Source organism: Salvelinus alpinus, chromosome 38, assembly GCF_045679555.1.
Source record: "Salvelinus alpinus chromosome 38, SLU_Salpinus.1, whole genome shotgun sequence".
Classification (NCBI taxonomy): domain Eukaryota; kingdom Metazoa; phylum Chordata; class Actinopteri; order Salmoniformes; family Salmonidae; genus Salvelinus; species Salvelinus alpinus.
Genome location: NC_092123.1, coordinates 2,135,686 through 2,152,236, shown reverse-complemented (window position 1 = coordinate 2,152,236; position 16,551 = coordinate 2,135,686). Strand labels below are relative to the sequence as shown.

The 16,551-nt window shown below is 43.0% G+C and overlaps 1 protein-coding gene across 1 annotated transcript in view; it reads left to right on the top strand.

Annotated features, from left to right (window-relative positions):
- Window positions 1–16,326, top strand: part of LOC139566400 (ATP-binding cassette sub-family C member 4-like) — a 32,179-nt gene extending 15,853 nt beyond the window's left edge. The window contains exons 7-8 of the mRNA XM_071387537.1: window positions 15,848–16,059; window positions 16,155–16,326. Of these exons, the coding sequence (XP_071243638.1) occupies window positions 15,848–15,866 (19 nt within the window). The 3' untranslated portion in view covers window positions 15,867–16,059; window positions 16,155–16,326. The remainder of the gene's footprint in view (window positions 1–15,847; window positions 16,060–16,154) is intronic.
- The last annotated feature ends 225 nt before the right edge of the window (window positions 16,327–16,551 follow it).

Below are 16,551 nucleotides of genomic sequence, written 5' to 3'. Positions count from 1 at the left end.
GAACACCATCCCAACCGTGAAGCACGGGTGTGGCAGCATCATGTTGTGGGGGTGCTTTGCTGCAGGAGGGACTGGTGCACTTCACAAAATAGATGGCATCATGAGGTAGGCAAATGATGTGGATATATTGAAGCAACATCTGAAGACATCAGTCAGGAAGTTAAAGCTTGGTCGCAAATGGGTCTTCCAAATGGACAATGACCCCAAGCATACTTCCAAAGTTGTGACTAAATGGCTTAAGGACAACAAAGTCAAAGTATTGGAGTGGCCATCACAAAGCCCTGACCGCAATCCTATAGAAAATTTGTGGGCAGAACTGAAAAGCGTGTGCGAGCAAGGAGGCCTACAAATCCGACTCAGTTACACCAGCTCTGTCAGGAGGAATGGGCCAAAATTCATCCAACCTATTGTGGGAAGCTTGTGGAAGGCTACCCAAAACATTTGACCGAAGTTAAACAATTTAAAAGCAATGCTACCAAATACTAATTGAGTGCATGTAAACTTCTGACCCACTGGGAATGTGATGAAAGAAATAAAAGCTGAAATAAATCATCCTCTCAACTATTATTTTGACATTTCACATTCTTAAAATAAAAGTGGTGACCCTAACTGACCTAAAATAAAAACTGAGTTTAAAAAACTGAAAAACCGAGGTTAAATGTATTTGGCTAAGGTGTATGTAAACTTCCGACTGTACGTAAATAAGGTATTGATGTCTTATTTTTAAGAAATTAGTCAAAATTACTCAACTTGTTTTCACTTTCTCATTATGGGGTATTGTGTGTAGATTGCTGTGGAATGTTCTATTTGATCAATTTCAGAATAAGGCTGTAACGTAGCAAAATATGGAAAAAGTCAAGGGATTTGAATACCATCCCAAGGCACTGTATAACAATGCAAGGTTAATTTAACTGTAAAATAAGACAAAATGCATATTATTTTGTTGTAGATCAGCAAGTTATGTTGCTACTGTGTGACATGCAGGCACGAATGCTAGCATGAAAAACCCATTTTATCAATTGGTAAGAAATAGCATATTTCATGGGTATTAATTACTATAATGTGCATATATCAACACATTAACTCTTAAATTTTACAGAAGGTATGATCACTTATCCGAGAGGGCACAAAAAATGTGTTTATCTGAGGGTCGCCTCAACAAGTTTTTTTTTTGCAGCTTTGAAATTGGCCACTAGGGAACTTAGAACCGTCAATAACTTAATAATAAAACATATGTAGCCTATCAAGTCTGTCAGCAGAAATCATGATTAAACACTCTTAAAAACAATGTGTCACGTCATGACTCTTTTGGGTGTATATCGTGGCTCCCTCCCTCTCTCACATCAGGTTTTACAACAGTCATAAATTCCTGGTGGAAACTCTCAGTATGGAGAGAGAGAGCATATGGAGAACAAAGACATTTTCCTTGCCAAAACTCCTAATTAAACAATATGTTTTATGATAATTCATTTTTTATTTTAATTAAAAAGGTTAGATTTTTGAATGAAAGACTGAGCATAAACATTTTTTTTTACCAGGGGTGCCAATACTGCCGGGTATGTGCACTGCCGGGTATGTGCACTGCCGGGTATGTGCACTGCCGGGTATGTGCACTGCCGGGTATGTGCACTGCCGGGTATGTGCACTGCCGGGTATGTGCACTGCCGGGTATGTGCACTGCCGGGTATGTGCACTGCCGGGTATGTGCACTGCCGGGTATGTGCACTGCCGGGTATGTGCACTGCCGGGTATGTGCACTGCCGGGTATGTGGACTGCCGGGTATGTGCACTGCCGGGTATGTGCACTACCGGGTATGTGCACTACCGGGTATGTGCACTACCGGGTATGTGCACTACCGGGTATGTGCACTACCGGGTATGTGCACTACCGGGTATGTGCACTACCGGGTATGTGCACTACCGGGTATGTGCACTACTGGGTATGTGTACTACTGGGTATGTGCACTACTGGGTATGTGCACTACTGGGTATGTGCACTACTGGTTATGATTTCAGGCAAAGCATCGAGAACGGGATGGTACTGAATTAGTCATATTTTGATACGGTGCATGCATGGGGATGTCCACTTCACCCAGAGGTATGCCCATGCTGTAGAGATACACCTGGCTGACAAACTGCACTGTTGTCGGCATAATACAGCTTGTGCGGTCTAGACTTGCTCTGGCAAACAAATCAATTACATTAGCTATCAAATGTGAAGTCAACTCAACTGAGGAGTAATAGACAATGGCGACTTAACTTGAAAAACGAGCCGGACACCTCTTTCCAGTTTCCATGACTTTGTTAAAATAAATAAATATACATACATGCATACACTGTGTTATGCTTGTTCGGGTAGCACTCCTCACATGCCATTTGGTGTACGTTGTTTTTTTTGTTGAGAGGACCTGGTATTCATTGGTAAGCTGGCTTATAAATGAACCATCAGCTGGGGTGGATAGTGGGTTGATTATTTTCAGAAGTCCAATGTCTGTTGCTGTCTGACAGCTAAGTAGTGAGCCAGAGTCACCTTTGATTACATAGAAAGTGGTATCCACCGTCTTAGTCTTGGAGCGGATTGGTGAAGTGAATTTCTCTCAGTGGAAATTGTTCGGGTGAGCCATAAGCAAAGATATTTGCCTTAGCCTGTTTTTTCATCAACAATGTTAACACGTGCTCCCAAATCACTAATAACATCCACAGTTGTGTTCATAATGGTAACTTGGATGTGTGGTTGCGACGGTTTCTGTAGTGTACACACATAATCATCCAAGCTTGGTGAGGTGTTTTGTTTTTGTGTCTGGTCATCATGTGACTGTTTCGGACGCCATTGGGTTAGTTTTTCAGCATGGAGGAGTGGACTCTGTGGTTTGATCTACAACATTCTTGAAAGTGATTCAACTTTCCACATCCTTCACATCTTTTCCCCCCTGCAGGGCAGTTTGTTTGTCCTCCATCATGTGGGAATTTTCCTCCACAGTTATTGTTTTGACGTTTGTCACTTTCATAGCCCTGGCTTTTGTTATATTTTTTATTTTGTACAACACGCACTGAGAGTTATTTTTGTGATTTTGATTGAGCATTCTCAATGCCTGCAGCTTGTTTATCCGACATCTGCCCTGCCTGTATCAAGTAGCTGTTGGAAAGCCATTGAACCATCCTTTAGCGCCATCCAGCGGAGGCGCGCGGAACTGCAGCTTAGTATTATCTGTGACTTCTTTATCAACGTTTGCAAACTCGCATGTGTATGCTAATTGCCCCAATCTTGTGTGGTAAGCATCCAAGGTTTCGTTTTCATTTTGTCTTGTTTGCCTGAACGTAGGTTTCATATTCTGTGTTGACTTTTGGACAGAAATATGCATTGAGCTTGACTACAGCTGTGTCATAGCCATCAGCTGCTCCGGTATCTTGCAGTGTGTCAAATATATCGTACACATCCGACCCTGCATAGTGTAACAGTAATGCCCTTTGTGTGTTATCCGCGATGTCTAATGCCACTAGAAAATTGTTGAATCTGTTGATCCATTTTTTCGACCTCGAGCCGATTGAACTGGGTCCTGTGTGCACATCATGGTATTGTAATGTACAATGTTAACTAGGCTGTTGTTGCTATCTGCGTTTACTCACATAGGCACGTAGTTCGTCTTGTAAATTGCATTCGCCTCTTGTGCGTTTCACTCGTCGCCAAATGTAACATCCACAGTTGTTTAGATGTCTTATGTTTAGAAGGACTGATGTCCGGGCGTTCGTATACTTTAGTTTAACTTTACTCCTAAGTATGCCGGCGTTATAGTTCACATGGCATATCACTCCTACTGTCTGGCTACTGTAAAACATGGAACTGGAACCCCACAGAATGAATACACGGACTGGATTGTGGCATAATGTTCACTACATTACAGCTACTTCCAGACCCAAATACAGCTACTTCCAGACCCAAATGAGAAGAGACCTCTGACCATTTTACTCGCCCTAGCAGAGCTGGTTAGGCTGTTTTTATGTTACCCATATCATTGGTGACTGTGCTGCTGGCAACAATTTAATCACGCTTTTTTGGCCTACGTTTACTGACACCTGCCATAGTCAACGGGTGTTGAGCGTTCGTAAATTCCTGTTATTCTGAACTCTGGCACACTCAGACAAGAGTGCTCTGAAATCGGAGTAGATAGCCAGAGCGAATTTATGAACGCACCCTTAATAGCCAGCCACTTTATTAACTGGCTACTTTTAAAAGATCGAGCTACAGTGTTAACTGTAAACAAGTACTTACCAGAAAAACACCCGTGAAAAGAAATTGGCTGTTGTTGATGGATTAAATTTCACATCTTTCTTCAGTTGTTCCATTGTGCAATGACACCACGCCAAAATGTGTAAATAAATACGAGGAGGAGTCTACTGTGTCCAGTCGAATTCACCATTCATTTTCTGTGTTTAGGGTTCAGAGTTCACTCAAATATCGTTTTAAGCTTTGTTTTACTATTGACAATTACAGCTGATTTCGGGATTGTATATTGATTTGCTATACTTACATATAAATAAGTCATCTGATTTATTTGTTTCAGTCTGAATTGTTTAATCAAACCTTTCGTCACCAGCTCCTGATATAAGGCCATAAAACAAAAGTTCTCCTGAATTAGTCTTGTGGCCAGAGCTGGTTTTCTCACTGAGGTATAGTAAGAACGGGTTTCCCTGGCTAAACCAGTGGCAGGTATTCATGACATGAGGTTGGTGGCACCTTAATTGGGGAGAACTGCTCATGTTAATGACAGAAGCGGAATGGGTGGGATGGCATACACACACGCACATGGCCTGAGCTAGTTTTCCCCGGTTTTCCTACCGAGGTATAATAAGAACTGGTTTCCCTGGCTAAACCAGTGGCAGGTATTCATCACATGAGGTTGGTGGCACCTTAATTGGAGAGAACGGGCTCGTGTTAATGACTGGAGCATAATAGGTGGAATGGTATCAAATACATCAAACAAATGGTTTCCATGTGTTTGATGCCATTCCATTAGTTCCGTTCCAGCCATTATTATGAGCCGTTCTACCCTCAGCAGCCTCCACTATTCATAGATGCCAAGGAAACCAGGCCTCCCCCCCAAAAAACATATAAAATCATTTATTTGTCTCTGTGTTTCATAATTTTCCTTGTATCTCAATGGAGAAAGCATCCGAGTGAGCAAAATATATCCCCTCTGTCTCAGTATGTGTAGCCCATCTGATGCTGTCTGGCCAAAAAGGGTATGACATTGTTGCTGCCCATAGCATTGAATGTAAGGAAAGCCAGCGAGTATTTGGCCTCCCTTGATACCAAATAAAATAATAGGCAATCAGCGTTGAGCTAAACTGTGTGAGCTCAACTGTGAATGGTCCTGGCATACCAAAAAAAAGCCCGTTTGGATTTGGCTTCACACCAATCATATCAAAAGCAAAACATCATTTACAGAAACTTGAATTGATGCATCGTGTAGTGTCGTTGTTCTCCAGTGGCTAGCTAGCTAAAATCGTCTCGTTCCTAAATTAGCCATTGATGGAGATAGGGATTTGTGCTGGTTTTACTTAAATCTCCGTACTGGCCAATGATTACAATGACGATTCTGATCCAAACATAAATTCATACATTGTGCCCCTGGCCTGAGAGGATGGAAGTTAAATATGTAGCTAGATGTAGTAGGTTAATGTAATCTAGCTGGCCTGGCGCATTGTTGCCCTTGAGAGTAAGTTAGGCTAGCGAGCAAACATTTTAGCCAGGTAGCCTAGGACAACAACAACTAAGTGTTTAGGCCTACTGTATGACAGAGTCATTGACCGTTTCATCAACATGAAGGATGTCATTGGCGTTTCGCTACAAGTAGGGTGAGTCATGTTTTTTCTACTTGCACGCACACACACACACACAGTAATCAGTACTATAGACAGTCACATCGTATTTAGCTTACGTTGATTGGACTAAATTGTTTTTGGTATCTTTTGGTTGTCACTGTATTAGACAAAGCATATATGATTTGATGATGTTGAAATGTTGAAGTTCAAACGGTACTGGAATAGTGGAGGCAGCTCCTGTTTTCTTTGCGACTTGCGGTAACTCTGTGGTTCTAAATCAATAGTTGTTTAGTGATCCGAAAATGACGGAAACATTAACTTCCTTGATCATGCTGTAGGTCATGTAACTCACAGGAGGTTGGTGCCACCTTAATTGGGGAAGACAGGCTTGTGGTAATGGCTGGAGCAGAATAGGGTAAAGGTATCAAATACATCAAACATATGGTTTGATGCTATTCCCTCGCTCTGTTCCAGCCATTATTACGAGCCGTCTTCCCCTCAGCGGCCTCCACTGATGTAACTGTTTGTTCCATGTAATATGCTTTGTTGCTCTCATTTTTGTGATGAAACAAAGGTGTGGTTAAATGTATTTCTGCCACTGTCTTATTGTCTCCGCCTTAGGCCTATATATCACGCTATATGTCACAGTAGCAAGGCATATGAACTAACAGGTTATAGAGCAAACAACACAATTATGGCTTTTTTTCCTGGATTGGCTTCCCAAGGGATTTTACTCACGCACCGCTACTGGGCTAAACTAGCTGGCTAGCTGAACTATGCTTGTTTTCGTCCTCATTGCGAATCTTCATAAATACTGCACCCTCAACTTCAAAACTCTTTTGTTAGTTATATAAACATGTAACTAAGAAATTCGCTGGAAAGCAACTTAAATTATGTATTGTTTTATTGAAGTCATGACTGGTTCGAGATATCTGTCGTAAGACGACGGTGGAGAAGGATATCATTGCTACTTAACGCGGATCCAAGTTGAGTTTTGAGATGCAGCGGCGCCATTAGCATAGGGTTAGCTGGGTGTTTCTGACTGGTCTTGGAACTGTGACAACGGGAAGCTTTACCCGCTTGGCTTGATGGGATATTTTGTGATTTTGCCAACAGCAGTGTACAGTATGTACATAGTCTTGTACCCTTAACCTTTTTTCAACTGACTAACGTATTTGTTGATTAATCAAACTTTATTAATATAATGAGTAATCCAGGAATGTCACAAGAAAACTTGAGAAAATAACAACTCTACAGATTGCAATGAGTACAATGAATGGCTAAATTACTTCCTTAAAATTAACTTAAGGCTAGGGGGCAGTATCCTAAATTTCCAGCTGACTGAGGTGCCCAAAGTAAACTGTCTGTTACTCAGGCCCAGAAGTTATGATATGCATATAATTAGTAGCATTGGATAGAAAACACGCTGAAGTTTCTAAAACTGTTAAAATTATGTCTGTGAGAATAACATAACTGATTTGACAGGTGAAAACCCGAGGAAAATCCATCCAGAATTTTTTTCACAGGCCTTTTCAATGCAAGCCTATGGGATATACAAAAAATAGCTCCCAGCTTGCAGTTCCTATGGCTTCCACTAGATGTCAAGTCTTTATGCAGGGTTTCAGGCTTGTTGCTTGAAAAATTAACAAGTAGTTGTAGTTTATCCAAGGTGTTCTCATCAGGAAAGGTAGGCTTTTGGCATGCGTGAATGAGGGCGCGCTATTCATTATTATCCTTTTCTATTGAACACCGTTCTTTCCGTCTGAAATATTATCATTTATTTACATATTAGGGTACCTGAGGATTGATTAGAAACATTGTTTGACTTGTTTGGACAAAGTTTACCGGTAGATGTTTGGATTCCTTTGTATGCATGTTGAAGGAGTGGATTACTGAAATCAATGGCGATGTCCTCAAATAATCGCATGGTATGCTTTTGCCGTAAAGCCTTCTGAAATCTGACAAAGCGGTTGGATTAACAAGAAGTTAACCTTTTAAATTATTTAAGACACTTGTATGTTCATGAATGTTTAATATTACGATTTTGTAATTTGAATTTGGAGCGCTCCAATTTCACAGGATGTTGTCAAATTTGATCCCGCTAGCAAGATCCGATCCCTAAGAGGTTTTTAATTTTTACAAGCAGTTCTCTTTCGTTTTTGTAACGGGTCGCCAAATTACCTATGGGAACTCCTTCCTGTAATGTGATTGAGACACTAAATACCGTCAATGTTTACAGTCACTGTCAGAAATTAAAACCGAGAACATTGAAATCTCGACTCACTCCTCTCGTGAACCACCGCCCAATAAACGCCATCCCTCATCCTGGGCACAAATCTCGATGCACTGAGATGCCAAGGAGATTAAGTCACTGGACAGTCGTATTGCAACTATTGAGTCTGCCCTCGTGCACATCATGGCCAGCTTTCCCCCGCCGGTACCAAACCCAACCTCTGAACGGAGCGTCGTTATTGAATCGGGTGACACTTTCCCACTATTATGACAGAGACTACGTGCACTCTAATGATGATGCTATGAACCACAGCTCTAGCATCGACCAGTCCCAGCCTGCCGACTTGGCAGTGACAGTCGACCAGAAAATATCCTTGTCTGAAATCTTTGAGAGTGTGTAAGGAGGAACCTCAGTGTGTAGCATACACCTACTGCCTTGGCATCCTCATCCAAGTTTGATGAATTCAGTTCTTCAAAGACTGAGACATCCATCCCGTTACTTTGTGCGTGAGCTCCAATGCACTTTGACCATGCCAAATGACAGAACCCTAGCCATGCCAAGCAAATGTACAGCTTAACTACAGTTCATAGTGCAGATGCAAAGAGTTTAGACCATTTCCACCATATGGACAAATCATTTGCTTCGCTTATTCTGCCTGATCTCTCCGTCACAGTTCAGACTAGAGGTCTTCACGAATCCACCTGTGCCCGAATACCCGAGACTAGATCCTGGACCTGAGCGGGTTCGGATACAGAATTCTATATATATATATTGTCACGGGTCTGGGTCGAATCTGATATGATTGTCACGGGTCTCGGGTATGTGTAATTATAACTGAGTTGTCCGGAAGGACCTGTACAGATCCAAACGCGATGCTGCAGTATGGAGAGAGACAGAGAAATGTTATAATTTATGCTGCTGCTCTTGCTTTTCACGAGAGTGGCGCGTGTAGCTTGTTGTTGGCCAATCGTAAGTGTCGTGACTTTACCTTCATTAATCTGATTATTTATTTAATCCACTAGCTATGTTTAATATTACCCGATTTCTATTCATTGTGTAACAATTAACTCATTAGGATTTGGGGCACGACGGAAGAAGTTGTTTAGAGAGTTACCATCTCCCGAATTAAACTCTATAAGGTCTTTACCTATAACATCCATAACACAGTCAACATATTAATCATAACCTCTTATCAATTCTCATACTGAACATTTGTAACCTTCTTGGATCTGCAAGAACCCCAGCCTTGAACATTATTCAGTACTACACAAATTGGTTTAATCATTTATTTACTAGCTAACTAAATAATAACACAGAATACGCATACACACTTACATGAGACAAGGGTCCCTAGTGGACTGACAAAATATAATGGCTTATTACACAGAGATGGAGAAAAAGAGAGACAGAGAAAAAGAGACACATTCTATAACTATTCTCACATTAATCATATACCTTGCACCCAAACCACCGCCCGCTTGGTATAAGAAATAATGAATGTATTTACGTGTGAAATTCCTTCATTCATGGTTAATCTCAGTCGGAACCAAGCCTTCTCGAAAAGTTGTTGTGGTGGGATTTCCTGTTGGTGTAAGGCTCTGATTGTCCACAAGAGGTCACAATGTACCTCTTCTAAATTGTCTGTAGTTTAAATGATTCCCATTGATGATGAGCGTAGTAAGATAGCCTCACTTAAATTCACTTTTCTCGATACCTGGCTTAAAACAGCTAATCAACTGTACCAGTGATTTGTCTGAGGTGAGCTTCTCCTCTCTTCCTCCTCGTGTTGGCATTCAGGATTTGGATCACGATGGACATGAGCTGCAGCTCTTAGTCTCTCTGAAGGAAGGTGAGTTAATTTCTTCACCTCGTGTTGAGGTTCAAAGCGTCAACCATTTCAAAACATGTAGCTCTCTCCTCCTCACCTTTCCTGGTCTAAAGGTTGATTTAGTCACCAAGGCTTTTTATGCACTCTGGCCAAGGGGACATTCCGTCATGCTGATACGATCTCTGAGCTCACTCGGACGTGGCTAGTTACGTGCATAGCTTATAGGAAAAACAATTATCTCATTAGAAAACAAAAATTCCAGTCCTATTCATAGGATTGTTAAGACATTGCCATTTTTATACCATTTTTAATGACATCACAAAATAGATATTAGTTTTCCATAGACCATCTCTCATCATTCCACACAATCGGATGTTAGAAATATTGTTCCAGTGTTCACTTTTTGGACGTTAGAGTTTTGGGCATTCCTTTGGTTGATACTAAAGGGTAGAGAGAGAGAGTCTCCCTCTGGTAATTTACGACAGAGTGTGAAGGTCGATCATCCAGCAGCCCCCCCCCCTCCCCTCCTCTGTGGGAGAGAGCGAAATCTATTTTCTGGTGCCAAAAAAGGGCAGAGGCCTCGGTCTGATCCTGGACCTAAGGTGTCTTAATCATAATCATTCAGCACTTCCCTTCAAAATGCTGCTAATCAAAACCATCCTTCAGTCAGTAAAACCAGGTTATTGGTTCACCACAGTGGACCTGAAAGACGCATACTTTCATATCCCCATTCTACCTGCACACAGAAAATACCTGAGATTTACCTTCGAAAAATTGTGTGTTCAGTTATTTCACTCGCCCCTCGGCTTGACACTGTACACTCAAATCATGTGAGCAACACTCTCTCCAGAAAGAGTGGTGTCGTTGCCAAATTGCCTTTCAACATTCAAACTGAGAAAACAGGTGACAGTGCTAGAGAGTCAGAGGCTCCTAGGCCTCCTAGCTGCTGCAGTCCATGGTGTACCGTTGGGCTTGCTCCACATGTGGCCAATACAGTGCTGGTGTCCCAGAAGAGACTAACACAAAAAGCTGACAATTTCAATGAGTTGCTGGAGAGCAATACAATGGTGGTGCCTAGCACTTCAAACTCCCAGTGGAGTTCTCCTAGCCACAGTTTACAACCAGGTGACTTTGACCACAGCCACCTCCCTACAGGGATGAGGAACAGCCTTGAACTAGTCAGGGGTCTATCTTGTATGGTCAGCACCATGGACAACACCTCACATCAACGTACTGGAGCTCAATGCGGTTCACCTTGCACTCCGTCACTTCCTCCCAGTACTATAGGACAACGTGGTTGCACACATCAACCACTAGGGCGGACTGAGGTCTATAGCACTGCAGCAGGTAGTAATGGAGCTACTGCTTTGGGCAAACAGACACCTTACATCCCTCAGAGCAATACACCTGCCGGGTGTGGAGAATCAGGCAGCATACCTTCTCTCTAGTGGAGGCCCTTATCCTTCAGCCTGGCGGATACAGTGGGCTGCTAGAAGAGTTTCCAACAATTCCCTTGCTCCATCAAGGTCTTGAGGAAGATCAGTCTCGAGAGCACGTCAGTTCTACTTGTTGATCCACATTGGCCACAGCATCACTGGTTTTCAGACCTTGTACAGCTGACAACCACCCAATCATGGGATTCCCCTCTTCGAAAGGACCTCCTGTCACAAGCGAACGGCAAGCTTTGGCACCCTAACCCAGCATACTGAAGTTGTGGATGTGGCCCCTGAACGTGACTGCCTTGTAGCTGCAGGGTTGCCCTCCTTGGTAATTGATACAGTTCAGGCAGAGAGGGCATCCTCTTTGCTGGAAAGTGGAATTTGTTCTGTAATTTGACTTTTCTCCAGTAGCTTATGTCTGCAGGGAAGTCCCCATCTATACTGAAGTGTTGGTCCCATGTCTCATGAGCAGAAATAAAAGTTCCCAGAGATGTTCCATACGCACAAAAAGCTTTGTTTCTCTTCTTTTGCATCCCTGTTAGTGAGCATTTCTCCTTTGCCAAGATAATCCATCCACCTGACAGGTGTGGCACATCAAGAAGCTGATTAAACAGCATGATCATTACACAGGTATACCTTGTACTGGGGACAATAAAATACCACTCTTAAATGTGCAGTTTTGTCACACAACACAATGCCACAGATGTCTCAAGTTTTGAGAGCGCACGCAACTGGCATGTTGACTGCAGGAATGTCCACCAGAGCTGTTGCCAGAGAATTGAATGTTCATGTATCTACCATAAACAGCCTCCAACGTCGTTTTAGAGAATTTGGCAGTATGTTGAACCGGCCTTACAACCACATGTAACCATGCCAGCCAGGACCTCTACAGCCAGCTTCTTCATCTGTAAGATCATCTGAGACAAGCCAACTGGACGGTTGACGACACTGAGGAGTATTTCTGTCTGTAATAAAGCCCCTGCTTAGTCATGTGAAATCCATAGATTAGGGCCTAATTAATGTTTTGTAATTGACTGATTTCCTTATATGAACTCAGTAAAATCGTTGAAATTGTTGCGTTTATATTTTTGTTCAGTATACATTAAAAGTGTATATGGCATGGCCAGATTGCAGGTGCATCATCAGGGGCATTCTAGAATTACAATTCATTAAAGGTGCCCACAGGCTACGGCCCTCCAACGCTCCTTTAATACCCTCATGGGCGTTAGCTGTTGTCCTATGATCACTTATGAGCCCACCATTTGAGCCTCTGTCTTCACTTGACCTACACTACATGACCAAAAGTATGTGGCCACCTGCTGGTTGAACATCTCATTCCAAAATCATGGGCATTAAAATGGAGTTGGTCCCCCCTTTGCTGCTACAACAGCCTCCACTCTTCTGGGAAGGCTTTCCACTAGATGTTGGAACATTACTGCGGGGACTTGCTTCCATTCAGCCACAAGAGCATTAGTGAGGCCGGGCACTGATGTTGGACGATTAGGCCTGGCTCGCAGTCAGCGTTCCAATTGATCCCAAAGGTCAATGGGGTTGAGGTCAGGGTTCTGTGCAGGACAGTCAAGTTCTTCCAAACCAATCTTGACAAACCATTTCTGTATGGAACTCGCTTTGTGCATGGGGGCATTGTCAAGCAGAAACAGGAAACAGGAAAGGACCTTTCCCAAACTGTTGCCACAAAGTTGGGAGCACAGGATTGTCTAGAATGTCATTGTATGCTGTAACATTAGGATTTCCCTTCAATGGAACTAAGGGGCCTAGCCCGAACCATGAAAAATAGCCCCAGAACATTATTCCTCCAACACCAAACTTTACAGTTGGCACTATGCATTGGGGCAGGTAGCGTTCTCCTGGCATCCGCCAAACCTAGATGCGTCTGTCGGACTGCCAGATGGTGAAGCGTGATTCATCACTCCAGAGTCCAATGGCGGCGAGCTTTACACCACTCCAGCCGAAGCTTGGCATTGCGCATGGGGATCTTAGACTTGTGTGCGGCTGCTCAGCCATGGAAACCCATTTCATGAAGCTCCCAACCAACAGTTATTGTGCTGATGTTGCTTCCAGAGGCAGTTTGGAACTCGGTAGTGTGTTGCAACCGAGGACAGATTTTTACTTCAGCACTCGGCGGTCCCGTTCTGTCAGCTTGTGTGGCCTACCACTTTGCGGCTGAGCCGTTGTTGCTTCTAGACATTTCCACTTCACAATAACAACACTTACAGTTGACAGGGGCAGCTCTAGCATGGCAGAAATTTGACAAACTGACTTGTTGGAAAGGGGCATCCTATGATGATGCCACGTTGAAAGTCACTGAGCTCTTCAGTAAGACCATTCTACTGCCAATGTTTGTCTATGGAGATCGCACGGCTTTGTGCTCGATCTTATACACCTGTCAGTAACGGGTGTGGTTGAAATAGCCGAAACCACTCATTTGAAAGGGTGTCCACATCATTTTGTATATATAGTGTATGTGAGCTCTCAGTCAATTGGCTATTGTTTCAGCCAAGCGTGTTGGATAATTACATGCTCTTTCTACCCATCCTTCCAGCCTCACTTCAGCAGAAAATGGCTCTAAAAGGCAGTGCTTCTGTCAAATCTAGCATTCTTACCTAAGGTGCTTTCATCATCACATGCTAACCAGCCCTTAATCATAGCAGCATTTCACCTGCCTCCCCACAAGAGAGTCATGAGTTGCATACCCTTTGCCCAGTTAGGGAATTGACTGCCTATCTTGCTGCAACAAGCACTGTTTGTCAACCGGAACAGTTTTTTGTGTGTTATGTGGAGAACACCAAAGGTTGCACTGTTTTGAAGCAGAGACTGGTACATTGGTGCATTGTCAAAACTATACGCTCCACCAGGGGTATGGTCACTTCATGGGCCCTGTTCAGAGGGGCCTCCCTGGACTCTATCTGTGCTGATGCAAGTTGGGAAACACCCATGACTTTCATGAGGTACTACACACTCAATGTTATGCCCACAACATCAGTGGGGGGGTGTGAATCTGGACACAGCACACTAGCTCAACCCAGAAAAGTGACCGATACCGTGAACCTTGTACATACTTATCAACCAGTACAACAAACAAAAAAAGTATGAATGTATGTACTTGTAAGTCGCTCTGGATAAGAGCGTCTGCTAAATGACTTAAATGTAATGTAAATGTAAACCATCAGTGAGATGGACGTTCTAAACAGTGGCGTTCCTCTCTTGGTGCTGTTGCACCCAGTTGAAGCCTCATGTTTTAAGTTCTAGCTTTCAGCTTGCTTGTGTATAAGGTTGTATATGACAGGTGAAATTCTGTGTTACCCTGTTGGGTAATTATATTTTGCTGCATCCTGTGTGGATACAAGGACGTCCCTGGGACTCATCTGGACTAAGTTAAATGGGGGGTTATCCCACTCTGTTGTCAGAAAGAACTCTTTGGTACAGCCTCTCCCATAGGTTGTTTGGTGACATGTTACGAAAACGAAAGAGAACATTACGGATGTAACCTTGGTTCTCAGAGTAGAGTAACAGGTCGCTAAGCTTTCATGTCGTTCCGCCACCTCCATGGGGTTATGTAAAGTAATAGACAGTATGTAACGCCACGCCACCTTTTATAATGACAGGTCACGTGGGTACAGTAAGGGTGTGGAGTGACTGTACAACGGTTGGTTCTAATCCTGAATGCTGATTGGTTAAAACCGCATTCCAGTCGCTGTCTATTTCACAAATTACCACCGGCTAAATCTATGACGTTGAAATGCCTATTTACTCTGTTCCATCTCACTGCACAATCCACTGTCTCATCCACCCTGCCAGGAAATGTATAAACTTGATCTCCACTATTAAAAGCATCTAGACATGATCTCCCATTTATTTTATAGACCAGCATTTGGTTTTCAACAGCAGAGACTTGTATAAACCTTGCTGTCTGTTTCTCTGACCTTTTCAATATTGTTTCAATGTTGAATTGCGATCTCCACCGTCCCATATAAAATGAATGTATCAGAACGACACTGACAGCAATTTGAGCTGGTTGTCATAGCAACATGCACAACTTTTTCAGTTGGCTGGCTAAATCGATACTTTGTTGCGAAAACTATAATGGATGAGTGGAACATTTATTCTGATCTTTTCGGCGGCATGACTATGGATGAATGGGAAAAATAGATGCCAATAATACCCAGGCATGCAGATTTGAAGGATACCGCATTGAATGACCTAGAGAAAAGCCGCAACGGAAAAAAACACAGTTAAGATACAAACTGAGCTGTGCGTTGCTTCGAGGGCTGGCTAGCAGAGAATAAAACAGTTGTTGACTTCAAAACGGTCATTAAGGAAGAATTTAACATCCTTCTCCGACAGTTTTATGGAAATGTACGAAATGGGAAGGGGCGGTACAGCATAAGTAGCTACCTGGCACTCCGGAGTGGGCTCAACGGGTTTCTAAATGACCCACCCATCGGTTGCAGCTGGTGCCTTATGCAGGACACTGAATTTACCACATCGAATCATGTATTTCAGGGAAACATCGAACAGCTAAGACGGCAAGGAAAATATATCACAAACAGCCACCCTCCCTTCACCGATAAGGACATGGCCCAGCTCCAAAACTCCCAGGCTCTGAATCCCGCAACACCAAGCGGTCTGGTCCAGAAAGTGTGGTTCGACCTCCAGTTACATCTGGGTCGAAGAGGAAAAGTGGGGAACAGACAACTAAAGCCCAACGGCCTAAGGTATGTTGTTCATAACCTGTTTGTGTAATTTCTAAGTTGCACCCGTAATTAGGCTACTGGAAAACAATATAATAACAATGCATCCTCTCTCTCAGATACGCCACTCTCGCATATAACGAGGCCATAAAGAATCATCTGGACCCAAGGGAGACACCGGTGCCAATATATCCAACAAACACCGGCCTCTCGGGCATTATCACTTAAGTCAGCTGTGGTGGATAACAACGTGAATGTATGGTTTCATTTATTAAAATCAGCTCAAATGAATATCATGGATTGTCTTTATTTTGTCTGAACAGTGTCCCGCAAGGGATAAATAAGAATGTTGCCAGTCAGTATGGCATTTAGAAGAACGACTGGGTCGCGTCCACAGATACAGAACAAAAAAAACGAACGACTGGGTCGCGTCTCTAGCAACCCTAGATTTGTGTCGGGACTATATTTACATTTACATTTAAGTCATTTAGCAGACGCTCTTATCCAGAGCGTGGA